General features: G+C 44.5%; 1 protein-coding gene across 1 annotated transcript in view; it reads left to right on the forward strand.

The window, feature by feature from the left end:
- The window catches only part of LOC146802041 (protein HP-25 homolog 1-like), a 146573-nt gene extending 141578 nt beyond the window's left edge, over positions 1 to 4995 (forward strand). The window contains exon 3 of the mRNA XM_085621597.1: positions 2132 to 4995. Within this exon, the coding sequence (XP_085477723.1) occupies positions 2132 to 2682 (551 nt within the window). The 3' untranslated portion in view covers positions 2683 to 4995. The remainder of the gene's footprint in view (positions 1 to 2131) is intronic.
- Positions 4996 to 13346: the final 8351 nt, after the last annotated feature.

The following is a 13346-nucleotide window of genomic DNA, read 5'->3' on the forward strand; positions in this document are numbered from 1 at the left end:
ATAATTATGTTATTGGTGGCCATTTGATGATTTTGCACCTGAAAAGTGTGGATGAAGAAATAAGGTCAAGTGTGGGTAGGGTGTAATCGTGACAATGACTGCCCATGTAGATGACAGAATGAAGGGGATTGGCTAAAGCGGCAAACTACCACATAAGAATTTAGAGGGGCATGTTATTTTTTGGTGTGCGCGGAGCAAGAGGAATCATTGCAAAATAAAAGTCTTTGCATGCAAAATGCTTAGTTCTAACTAGGTGAGCTCAAGCTACTATAAATTTAAATGAGACAAGTTGGGGCTCTAAGCTGCCACAGGTGAATTTTAGAAACCACATTGATAATAGGTTTTTGCACTGAAAGGATCAGTTTGATTTGGGCATTGCACAATTAAATAAGAGGCACTGTTCCAGGGTTGGTGTATGCAAGGAGTCAACACGTAGTCCTCATAAATGGGAGGACATATGAGAAAAAAGAGGGAGGGAAACAGGGGAAAAAAGAGAGAGGTGCCAGGTCAAGGGGTGGGGAGAGACACAAATTGTCTCTTGTTGCCCTCACACATCCCAAGGGATGTCATGCTTCATCATCGGGCAGTTGCTCCTCGTCGGGACGGCGGTGCAATGCCATACGGGTCCCCCGAAGGGTCTCTTTGACGGAGATCTTTTAGAGAGCTGCCTATGGGTGCATGCGGGTGTGTGGGTAACAGGTTGGGTGTGAGGGACAGTGCGTGCGTGCAGTGCGAATTAAAAATGCCTAAGGGTGGCCAAAAAGTTTTTATTGAAGAGGTACCCTTGGCAGAGTAAAAAAAAACGTAGGTTAGAGGTTACCAGCATGGGCGCAATGTGCCCGGGTAACTATGCTAAGGTCGAAATGTTTCACGCCTGAAACGGTCTGAACGATCCTTGGCGTTTCTTCAGGACCAAATGTGTGAGTGGAGCGTGGTGAGTGCACGAGCGTGTGTGTTATGAGTGGGGTAACATTAGCCCACATGAAACTTAAAAAGGGGGGAGGGAGGAAGCCTATGAGCTACTAGTCAGTGACTTTCATCGATCCTAAGTAGATCTGTGCCCCCTAAAATAATGACCTAAATACAGAGATATTGTTTCTCCATGAGCTAGTGGCGTGGGATGCCTGCACCTTCTTGGGGGTTTTACTCGGCTGTCGGCGTAGATAGCCTACCCTACGAGCAGGCGTCCGGGCAGGGTAGGCTATCTACCTCTTCATTAAAACCTTTTTGGCAACCCTTATATTATATTTAGCCTTATTAAATATTCATGTTGCAAGCACATTAAAGTGGAACGTAGTGTGTATGAATTTGACTGATAAGGAGTGTGGAAGCAGGTTGTGCCATCATCTAAATGGTGTGCATCACACAACAAATGGCAATATGGTCCTAATGATGGGTTCACATAATCTGTCTTCAGCAAAGGAACGAAAAATATCAGGGTTCCTCACCTTTGGCAGCAGATGTATTTAAAGACCCCTCCTGCTTCTTATATAACTATAATATCAGTTTTATGCTACCCTGTTTTCCCTCGAGTACATCTGTACTAAAACAATCACAGCAAGAGTGTATTTTGGCAGATACCTCTGAACTCGCATCGACTGCACAATATGTACTTCCTTAGGCTTTAGGCAGCCTTCTTAAAATAATCTTAAAGTACAAATACATCAATAAGCAAGAAGACAAAAACACATGCCTGAAAACTGGCTACTCTGGGCCAGATGTGCAAGTCAGTCCAACCCACTACAATTCACATTTTCAAGACCCAACCTTTTAGTACACAGGGCGAGTATTAAAAATCTTTACTGGTGACAAAAATATTGGTTGCTAATTGTGACTAGTTTGTCAAAGGTACTTCTTTATCCCTAGTATATGTTGTGTTCAAACTATGATGGTACCATTTAACTGTTGAAATTGCAGGTGTAAATGTTGTATTTTGTTGTGGGTAGTAAACTTGACCCAACGGTAAGTACTTACGTCTATGCTCTTGAGCAAAATCAGTTAAAAACCAACTTGCACCTGCCATCATTTATCTAGTTATTAGATTATCTTCGAAGGCCAGGTTACACAGTGTTATTCCATAGTTTTGAATATTTGTGCAATAGTTTTGATTGCTTTCCTTTCCTTTTTCTAGGCCTGACTGGAGAAAATGGCTCCCCTGGGATTCAGGGAAAAGCAGGTCCCTCGGGACTTCCAGGCCTTCCAGGACCTCCGGGAATAGCTGGGCCTCCAGGACTTCCAGGGAACAAAGGAACGCCTGGCTTACCGGGTCAGCTAGTGGAACACGGGCCCAAACTCTATGCCTTCCACGTTGCACTGACGACAAAGGCTCCACCCCCAAATAAGCCCATTCAGTTTGAAAAAATACTTTACAATGATCAACATGTTTATAACACAAAAACGGGAACATTTGTCGCGCCTGTAAAAGGGATTTTCTTTTTCACCTACCAGTTGACTACATATGATACTGCAACGCGTATAACATTGAATAAAAATGGTGTCATTGTGCAGTATACATATAGTAGTTCACAGGGTGGTGTAACATCCCAGTCCTCTGGTGCGGCCGTTTTAAAACTTGAGAAAGATGACAGCATTTGGTTAGAAGAAAAGGCAAGCCCGAGCGGCCTTTATACTGATAGTGATGACGACACAACTTTTTCAGGGTTCCTATTGCACCTGCTTTGACATCTCTGTATTTTGATTGGTTCTGCAAGCGCATACAAGCTGTGCATCACACACTTTATGTAAGGCATGAGTTCAAAATCTGCCCTCATGCTCCAGTGCTTCTAAACAGCTTTACTATCTTTTCCAAGCAATACTTTCCTGGGAGTGAGTACATAGCTGCCAGTGACCCCCTTCTTGCCAGATAAAGTATCCTTAGAGAGCCTCTGAAAGTGCATACACTCAATTTTAGGTTTCGCCCGCACAGCTCTTGCGCTGTGCGTGGGAAATCTCTTGTTTTTAATATAAGCTTAAAAGGGGCTTACATCCCAACTTTTCTTTCCTGAGAAGTCATTGTTTCCTTTGTATGACACTTACCTTTGCTCCATTTCTTTTGGCTGTAGCATATTTTCCTGCAGTTACCAATGCTTGTTCCTCCTCTGCTTCTCTTATCAGTTTCCTGCTTTCGAAATACTGTTGGTGGAATTATATATTCATAAAGTTTTGCCTTTTACTATTGCAGCATATTTATATAACAATTTATCACCCGGAGAGATTAAGTGATTTGCATAGAATCACAGGTTGTTGCGTGGTGCCCCCAAGACTCTAACCCCACCCAAGCTCTCGAGTCAGCAGCTCCGGCAGTTGCCCCATGTCTTCTCCAGCCAGTGTTATCTGTCACTGAGTTCTTTCCTTCTTCCAGACGATGATTGATGAAAACGGCTCTTATTCATTTCATATGGGAAACCCATGCATCACCAATGCTTGTTGTTAAATTTGCTACCACATATTTTCATAAACATTGAGTTGCAGTCACATGGTGAAATTTTGTACAAGGGTAAAATTGAGAAGTACATCAGCAATATGCTTCAAGCACCACCTAAACTATTCATTGCTTTTCACTACTCCAATTAAATTATGACGCCTAAATAATATTGCTTTTTAAAATTAATTTTCCTACATAGCAAATTCACGATGCATTGTGCAGATCAAATGTATCCAAATACATTGCTCTATCATTCAGATAACCATTATGTTTACATTAAATTAAGTTGCATTCTTTTATTCTAAGACCTGTTACAATTCAGAAAATGCTGTAGTAGAGCATATTGAATAAAACTTGTTCTTCCATCCTTTATAAGCCTACATTACCATCTCGTTGGTCTGCATTTTGCAAACCTTCTCAACAAAACCTTAAAAATTAGGTAAATGTCACCAAAGCCTAGATATCTAGAAGTACATCAGTTTTCTGTTTCCCTGTAATATGTTTCTTTTACTAAAGTTGTGTAAATGTGGACAGGAATTTTCAGAAATGACTGAATAGACAGATATTTCAGTTTTCACATGTTTTAGTTCTTCATTTATCATGGTCTCTCTGAGTATATATTTTAATAAAGGCCTGCCAGGGTTCACCATTTGGATGTGTAAAAGACCTCTACCCTCTTGTCTGGTTGGAGTCTAGGGTTCGTGATCAGAGGCTATAGCTCTCCCAATCACGCTCTTCCCGTGCAGATATCCTACTGATTGGTTCATTTTGACTGGCAGAGATGACACACCAGCGTATTATAGATAGTGAAACTCCAGGCACCAAACATGGTCATACCCAGAGTCCCAGCCCATGGAAGACCCAGTTAGAGGTATTAGTCCATGTGGTGTGCACCCTGAATATTCACCCCAGAATATCGATGAGACAAGATATCGAGGACAAAATGTTAAACAAAAATAGGTAAGTCTAGATTTTCTGTACCTAACCCCACATATGTGTACTTGTGCCGTACAAGTATCTTCAAGGTACATAGATGTAGGGTTAGGAATATTACATCCATAGTTCCCCCCATGCATCTACCTTTTGATATTTTGGCCCTCGATATTCTGTCCTCAATATTCTTGTACCATGATATTCTGGGAGTCGTAATTCAATAGTACAATTAATCCACTTTCCTTGAGAACCATCAAATACTCTTTTACAAAGGTTAAGGATGGAAGGACCTTCAGAAATCCGTCGCTCCTATTTAGATGTACGCTTGCATGCAGTCGGATCTCTTCAGATGGGCACCACAGAGGTTCCCCACAAAAGAGAAATGTAACAGTAGATAACACTGAAATTATATTTGTATGTCATCCTGTAATAATTACTTTTAGAAAAGGTTATGTCAGAAATTTACAGTGATAAGTGGTTTATGCACTTTATAATATGCTGTGTGTCGACAGTTAGGACTTTGTCTGAAGAAAGGTAGGTCAACCTATCTGTCTGTCTTTCTATCTATTCAAGCAACACAAATATATACAGATTGCACTGGATTGATTGACTTTTAATAAACTAAATTGTTCACTGATCGTGCTGTTCGTTTCTGATGATACAGGCACTAACTTTGTTACTGTACTGAAGATAGAAAACACTGCTACAATTATATTCAACTCATTTGCCTCTCCCTTGTTGCTTAACTAGGGCTCTGGCCTCATTCTACATGGTTGGGACTCCTAACTGATGGGTTCAGGGAGTTCAGTGCACCAACAAAGAGTAGTGCGGCCCCTACAGAACCCACTGAGCATACCTGACGATGTTGGTATGTGCTTTCTGGGTTACTAACAAGGACTCAGTGGTAATTCAAATAATCGTTCATTAATGATATACGCACTCAAGGATCACTAGAATTGGAAAATGCATTTCAACGTTGTTGAACTTGGTCCTCAGGGAAATCCCCAAAAGTTTTGCCTTCTCCTTCCTGTTTGCTTAACCTTTTTTGATTGGCTTTTAGAACTCTGTGCACTTTACCACTGCTAACCAATGCTAAAATGTGTGTGCTCTATCCCTTAAACATAGTAGAGTTGGTTTTCACACAATTGGCAGATTTAATTTACTTGTACGTCCCCTGTACAATTTACAGGCCCTGTACTGCATATGCCCAGGGCCTGTAAACTAAATGTTACTAGTAGGCCTGCTGCGCTTATTGTGCCACCCACTTAAGTAGCTCTTTTAAACATGTCTCAGGCCTGCCATTGCAGCCTGTGTGTGTGCAGTTGTAAAATGTAGATTCGACTTGGCAAAATGAGCCTTTTGCCAAGCCTAATCCTTCTTTTTTTATACATGTGTCGCCTCTAATGTAGGGGACCTAAACTGCCTTTATAGTAGGGTGCAATGTATTAAAAAGGTTGTACATGTATTTTGAATTTTTACATGTCCTGGTAGTGAAAAACTCCTAAATTAGTTTTTCGCTACTACAAGGCCTAGCTCTGCCATATGTTAACATTAGCTTACCTTATTACATTTACTAACTGCTAACGTTTGATTGGGAACAGGTAGAAAAGTCACGTTTGGTCTCTAAAGAATTGTAATTTAAAATCCTCTTTAATGATAAAGTCAGTTTTTAATTCACAGTTCTGAAAATGATACTTTTAGAAAGTTTGCATGTTTTTGTCCTAACCAGTTGGTGTCTGCAGCCACTGTCCTGGCTGACATGACTGTGCTTAGAGTGGCAGTTGACCTTTGAGTATTCTTAAATAGTAACACAAAGGAGCACTAAGTGTTGGCAGGATGGAAGGGGCAGAGCTCTTCACTGTCCCACTTACATACAAAGGGTTGCCTCCAGCACACTCAGAAAGAACTTGACACCACCTTTTGTGACCCTAGACTTTTTGGAGCCTATGCAGGGAAAAGGAGAAGCTTCCAGAAACAGATGTAAGGAAGAGCCTAGAAATTTCTCCCACTTCAAAGGCTGGCGCCAGCTATAAATATTGGACCGTCAGACCAACTCTTCAATTCACTCCTCGACCTGCGGAGGACACTCAGAAGGCATGCCTTGTATTTCAGGCGACTGCACTGCTGATTGAGGCCTGCCCAGTACCCCAGAGGACTACCCTACTGCTTCCAGAGGACTGTCCTGCTGCCTGAAGCCTGCCTTATACCCTCAGGGTAAAACCCTGCTGGTTGACGCCTGCCTTGCTGGTTGAGCCCAGAACTATCAGAGTGACTCCAGGGGCTAGTTAGTTTTCCTCCTGTTCTAGGCTACAGGAACACACCAAGCTCCAACAACATTGAACCAGGATCTGGGCCCTGGCTCCTTTACATACTGACACCCCAAGTGGTCTACAACCATTCTTGGTACCCTGGGAGTGGTGCTAAATGTGCTAAACATCCCACCCCTAAAACCTGGGACTTTGAATTTATTTTACTAACAATGTCCTGAGAACTGATTGGAGACCGGGACCTATATGCCCGCCGATCCCCCAAAGCTGTTTTGCCGATTAGCCTGACATGGCAGTAGGTCCTGCTATGTTCTTTTCTGCAGCAGCAGCAAAGCCTGTTCCAGTAGCACTCCCAGAGGACATATCTGGCCTCATGGAGGCCCCATCAGCTACATCCTTCAGCTTTGTCCCAAATGAGATTTTCAACTTCTAAAAAAGTGACGAAGTCCAAATGTTAGAAATGGGGGTCTCTACTTGGCAGTGGTATGCACCCTGTCCAAGTAGTGACCCTTCCTTCTAATCAGGATAAGGGGGATTACACACACAAGATAACCCCTGCTCACCCCCTTGGTAGCTTGCTACGAGCAGTCAGGCCTATCTCAGCTGCAATGTGTAAAGCATTTGTGCAGAACACATACAGTAACTCAGTGAAAACACTACAAATGGGCACAACACCTATTTAGAAAAATAAAGCATCTTTATCTAAACCAAACAAGACCAAAATGACAAAAACAAAACATACACAATTCGAAATATCACTTTTAGAAGGTTTTAGCAATTTTGCCCATAGAACTCTATGAATGCGGTGATTTTACACAAAGTACCTTACATGCATCAAAATCCACAAAGAAAAACAGCTGCAGAGGATGTAAGCATCAGAAAACACAGCGATGCATGGGTCCAGGCAATTTATCAGTTCTGCTGCACGCAGGAGCAGTGTTGCATCGAATCAGGACTGTAAGGGGTAGCGAGGCATTGCAATGCAAGATGGTTCTGGTCTGCAGGTGATGTGTCGGAAAACTTGCCGCACAGGTGTGCAGCGTGGAAATCCGGGGGCTCTGAAGGTCGATACGGTGGTGGCAAAAAGGCACTGCGTTGATTCCTTCAGCCACGGTTCAACAATGTGTCTTTTCTTTCAGCCGCACAGCAGGGCGTGCATTGGAGTCAGTGCGGTGGTCTCAGACTTCGGAGACAGGGTCTGCTGAACTTGGGTTGAAGCCGTTTCTCTGGTCGCGGGCAGGCGTGCACAATTTCTTTCGCCTCACAGGAGCAGTGCATGGAAATTTCTCCGGCATGGCGGTGCTTCGTCTGGAAAACAGGCGCTGAAAGAGCAATGCGTCGATTTTGATAGTTTCAAGCAGCAAAACGACCTCCAAGGACCTAGAACTGGAATTGGCACCACAAGGCAGGTCAGAACTCCCAGCAGTGGAGTTCAAGAATGCTGCAGATGAAGTCTTTGATGACCCTGAGACTTATTAACAGGAGGCAAGCACACACAAGCCCTTGGAGAAACTTCACAGGCAGGATGCAGAGTAAAGTTCCTGTTCCTCTCCAAAGCAGAAGCAGCAACTACAGGTCAACCCAGCAAAGCAATACACAGCAAAGGGGCAGTACTACTCCTTACAGCTCTTCAGCTGGTTCTTCTTGATCCTGAGGTGTTCTAAAAGTTTGGGTTTAGGTCCAATACCTATATCCTTTTTTGCCTTTGAAGTAGGCATACTTCAAAGGGCAGTCTTTGTTGTTTACAAGTTTCTACTTTGCCCTGCCTTGGCTCCAGACACACTCCAGGGGGGTGGAGACAGCATTGTGAGATAACCGGCACAGTCCTATTCAGGTGTCAGTGACAACTCCTCCCACCACTCTAGCTCAGGAAGACCCATCAGCCTGGCGATGGGCCATCAGGATATGCAGGACACATCTCAGCTCCTGTCTAGAGTGAATGCACAAACAGGCCCCTTTGAGTCCAAACCAGACATTGATTCCACACGCAGGCAGCGGCACAAGATGGTTAAACAAAAAAAGGCCCACTTTCTAAAAGTGTCATTTTCAAACATACAATTTAAAAATTAACTTTATTAAAAGATGCAGGAGCATCTGCGTGCCTACGAGTAGAGATAAGGTAATTCCAGATTCATAACAGAGTGCAGGAACAGCTGCCTTTCTATTAGGGACAATACGATAATCCCTCTCTCTCTTTGCAAGCACGAAGCTGGTGCTTCTACTGAGAACTCCTCCAATTCTTGTAATCAGCTACCTTGCCCCCCCAGGTATGTGCAGACACGATGAAGGGGGGCACCCACACATTAAATGGTAGTGGGGAGACCTCCATGGGTCTCCAGCAGTTAGAGGCAAATAGAAAAATGCAGCAGCCTGCAAACCCACAGTGCAGCAGCCAGCAGCACAGTGCAGCCTCCATCCAGAACCCAGAGCTGCCCAGCTTCAAGGACCGCTCAGGTCCGATGTCAAGGATGCCCCAGGCCGAAGTAATGGAGAATCTCCTAATGGGGCGGGCCGATTCCAAGTGGCACAGTTCCTCCTTGAAATAGACGGGCTAAGGCAGCCTGCAGCGCGATCTCCCATCAGGGTCAGGGCCCCACCTACCGCTGACATTGATGGAGGTCCCTGGTCGGCTGAATGGCCTTCTCGCCTTCCCCGGAGACTGTAGCACCCCTCGCTCACTTAAGAGAGCATGGCACCAGGGAAATACTGTTGAATTCCCCACACGCACAGCAAAGATGCCAGGGCGCTTATCACGCGATGCCGGGCCACATGTTAGGGTGTCAGTGAATACAGAGTTGATGCACACGCCTCTTACAATGGGCCCAAGTGCAGCAGGAGAGCGCTCCCCCACGCCTCTCCTGCTGCCAAGAATAAATGGAATAAATTGCTCACCAGATGCTAGGGTTGCAGAGACAAGGGCCTGGAACAGCACTCCTTGGAGAGTACTGGGGGCATCAAAGCAGGAGTGCAGGCCGTGGTCCAGCACACAGGGTCCTTTTGGAAAGGTCAGCACAACAACCAAAGTCCCATGGTGGTTCTTCCTGGCAGCATAATAGTTCCTCCTGGCAATGGGCAGTCTGTAGAGCTAGCAGCATCTGGTTACAAGTCCACACAATGTCTGCCATCTTGGGGTCACAGCTCCTGTACTTATACTCACAAAGTCTTTGTTCTGGGTTACTCCAAACAAACTTTAGAATTGCACAACACCCCCATTCAATCCTCAGCCCTGGCTCCAGGCACACTACAGGGGGTGTATTTTCACTATGCATGTTCCCTCATGTAAATGCTGTATTCCATCATGCATTTGTATATTTGTATGTGTTATAAAAGGGGGGAAATGTGTTATATCTTAAGTGCTTATCTGTGCATCTTCCCTGGTGTATTGGCCCGTTCTGTTCGAATATATGAATGTAAAATGGAATACAGCATTTACATGAGGGAACATGCATAGTGAAAATAAACCAGATGTAACACACCTACACAGCACATTCACATTGGCTGAACAGCAAGGGCCAAAGCACCAGAGAAGATGCATAGGCAAGTACACAAGATATAACACCTTCACCACGCCTTTAAGGCCACACTCTGTGGACTCTATTACTAATTATGCACACAATCTGCAAGCCAAAGCTTATGACACCAGACGATTCTGTGCATTTGATCAGGCCATTGACCATTAGGCTGTTCCTAATGTGCTGGTTCTCATGATCCATGCAGTTGACTATGACTATTATCTCTGGTTCCCTTCCATCGTGAAGAAATCCTGGATAGAATTCTCCTTGTCATCTATTTCCTGGCCCAGATTTATGATCTCATGCAGGATTTCCTTTGCAGTGCAAACTCAGACCTGATCATATGCTCAGTGCTCTTTGTGAGAGACTAGAGCTGCAGTGAATTAAATTCTCCTTTGGGACAGAGGTCAAGGGGGAAGCCAGGAATGCCATTCTGCTAGCAAGATGGCCTAAAGCTGAGCACTTATTGAGCACAACGATGCACTGTTAATTGAATAAATAACTCCCATGGTGAGGGGAGCACTTTTTTATTATCTAAAAGAAAATCCCAATTGTGGATTTTCTTTTTGAAAATAAAAGAAATAATTTTGATGGACAGCTCCTTTATGTTGGCAGGGCTGTGCTGCAAACTTTAAAAAGCATTCACCAGAACCACCATGACGGCGGTTCCTGCCAAGGCTTTAGAAATGACTGCCGGCTTGGTGGTCATTTCTAATTTTAGCAGGCAGTGTAGTCGGGGGTGGAGGGAGGTGTGGGGTTCTACACCCTTCTAAAATACGTATTCTGTAGTAAATTGTTGGGTACAAGTTTTTTCAGTCGGGTAATGTGAACTGTCTGTTGGGTTTCACTTGGGATTTTTGCATGCACACACTGATAAAAACACACACACTTTCTCCTCTATGCTTTGAAGGCCTTAAAAAATGTTGATAAGTTTGAAAATGTTTGAGTTTTAAGTCCCCCTAACATCCTCCCACCTCTGTCTTTCCACTGCCCCTTACGCCCCCTCCATGTCCTGCTTCTCATATAATGTGTTTTGGCAAGATGTCCCAGCGTGATTGTTAAGAAATCTCAAGCTCACACCCCCCTCCAACCCTACTGACCAGGCTACGTCAAGTCGTCCACCAGGCCAACAGAGCTTACTCTTTCCGCCAAAACATAAATCGAGCCCTAAATCTGCAGAGGACTTATGCCGTCATCAAGACTTGTCACACCCGTCAGAGCTCAAACTGTTGGCCATTCACCTGCCTGTGAAAATGAGCTCTCACGCTGTCTCTGCTTCTCATTCAAGTGCGGATAGCAACTCTTGTTTGCCAATATAGAAATAACTCAGGATGGAATGACATCAACCTTTCCCAAAAAATAGCACTTTTCCCAAGGAAGCTTTTTGTTTTTTTGATTTTGTGTAAATCCATTTAGTAGTAGCGAAGGAAAGTAAATCATTGAAATTACAGATGCATTGATGTGCGTATGTACGAAGCACAGGTATCCAGAGGCCACCATAGCAGGGCCGGACTGGCCGTAGCGGGCACCGGGCAATCCCCCGGTGCGCCGCACGGGTGGGGGCCGGGTTTGGGCCCCTGGGGGCCGTTTTTGTTACAGGGCCGTTTTTCGGGGGGGCCGGCCGAGCACTTTGCCAGGGCCGGTTTTGGTCCCTGCACCAGAGCACCTTACAGTCAAAAATATTCAGTATTTCCAAGACAGGGTGCAGACAGGCGGCAAAGTTGGAGCTGAATCGAACTTTTTATGGCACTAAAATTTGATGCATAGATGAAGGAGGCCTTTTCCCTGTTTTTACATTTTTTGCATTCATTCATCAGTCTGGCAGTGTCCTGGCTGCGTGTGCATTTAGAACCACTGGAGGAGGTAAGCTTTCCAAAACAAGCATTTGCAATGCAATAGGTCTCGCATTTTAGAAACTTAGACCTATTGGTATTGCAAATGACAATGCCTTTTATTATTGCAAGTTTTTTTAAACACATAAATAAAAGGCACAATGCCAATAGCTCAAAATCTCGCAATTGCGAGACCTATTACATTGCAAATGCTTGTTTAACAGGGAATTGGGGGCAGCGCCAGCCACAGAGGAGCCCAGGACCAGTCCATTGAGGGGTGTCTCGTGTTTCTTTCAAACATCTCCAGACTCAATCCAGACTAAGCAACCAACAGCATAATTGATCAGGACTACAAGCCTCTAGGGCGATTCAACTACAAATTATAACAGTGCGGCCTAGATTTGGGGACTATTTAGAGTTTGGAGGACATGGTGCTCTGCCGTAAAGAAGGAGGAGTATCACGTCCGCCAAACCGATACTCCGTCTGCTCTATTTAGAGTAGGACGGACCATCATTTTCGCTGGTGGTGTCTCACTGCTTCCTCTGGCTGAAACCTCATATCTAAATGAGTATAAATGAGTGTAAATGCATCAGGCTGTTTGCGCTATTTAGAGCGGATGGTCTGATGTACTTTTTTTCTGTTTGGGAGCGCCAGGGAAAGGCTGGCAGTCAGGTAGAGGAAAACCAAAAGAAAAATCACCCCATCCTGGAAGAAAACTCCCAGGGTGTCAGAGTCATTAATATTCTGTTTTACAAAACCAAACTCCCGTTTTGTGACGTTATGGAATACTATAAGCTAGCTGAGCATCCACGAGAAACATGGGGGCCGCTCAGAAAACATTTGTATCTTCAGAGGAGTCTCTATAGCGGTGAGATCTTTGAAAGTATAGAGATCTCCGCCAGGGCGGTAGAGAACGCTCAATATGGTGGGTGGTAGTCTGCCAGGGTGGCGGAGATAATAAACCTGCCACACTGGCAGATGACAGCACACCCGCCAAACTCTAAATGAGGGCTTAAGTTCCTCCAGAAATGGAATCACATTTATGCGTCTGTACAAGCTGTGCAATAGCAGAGATCCATCAAGAATTCCTCCCACTTAATTTTCAGGAACCATGTTTCCTAGGCTTACTTTTAGAGGTGAGCTCAGGCCCAACTGCCACCACCCCACACAAACCCCACAAGCCATAGCTGCAGACAGTAACTGCTGTTCTTTGCACGGGTGGCCGCTCTGCAGAGGGGAAAGTGTGGCAGAAAGGCTCCTGAAGCCCAAGGCACCACTATATTAGCATTCAAATTATTCAGATTCGTCGCATTTGATGCTCCCACACATGGAGAAGCAGTGCACCAGACACTGTTGCCAGCCAGCTGCGATTCAAAG

Source organism: Triturus cristatus, chromosome 8 (genome assembly GCF_964204655.1).
Source record: "Triturus cristatus chromosome 8, aTriCri1.1, whole genome shotgun sequence".
Taxonomy (NCBI): Eukaryota; Metazoa; Chordata; class Amphibia; order Caudata; family Salamandridae; genus Triturus; species Triturus cristatus.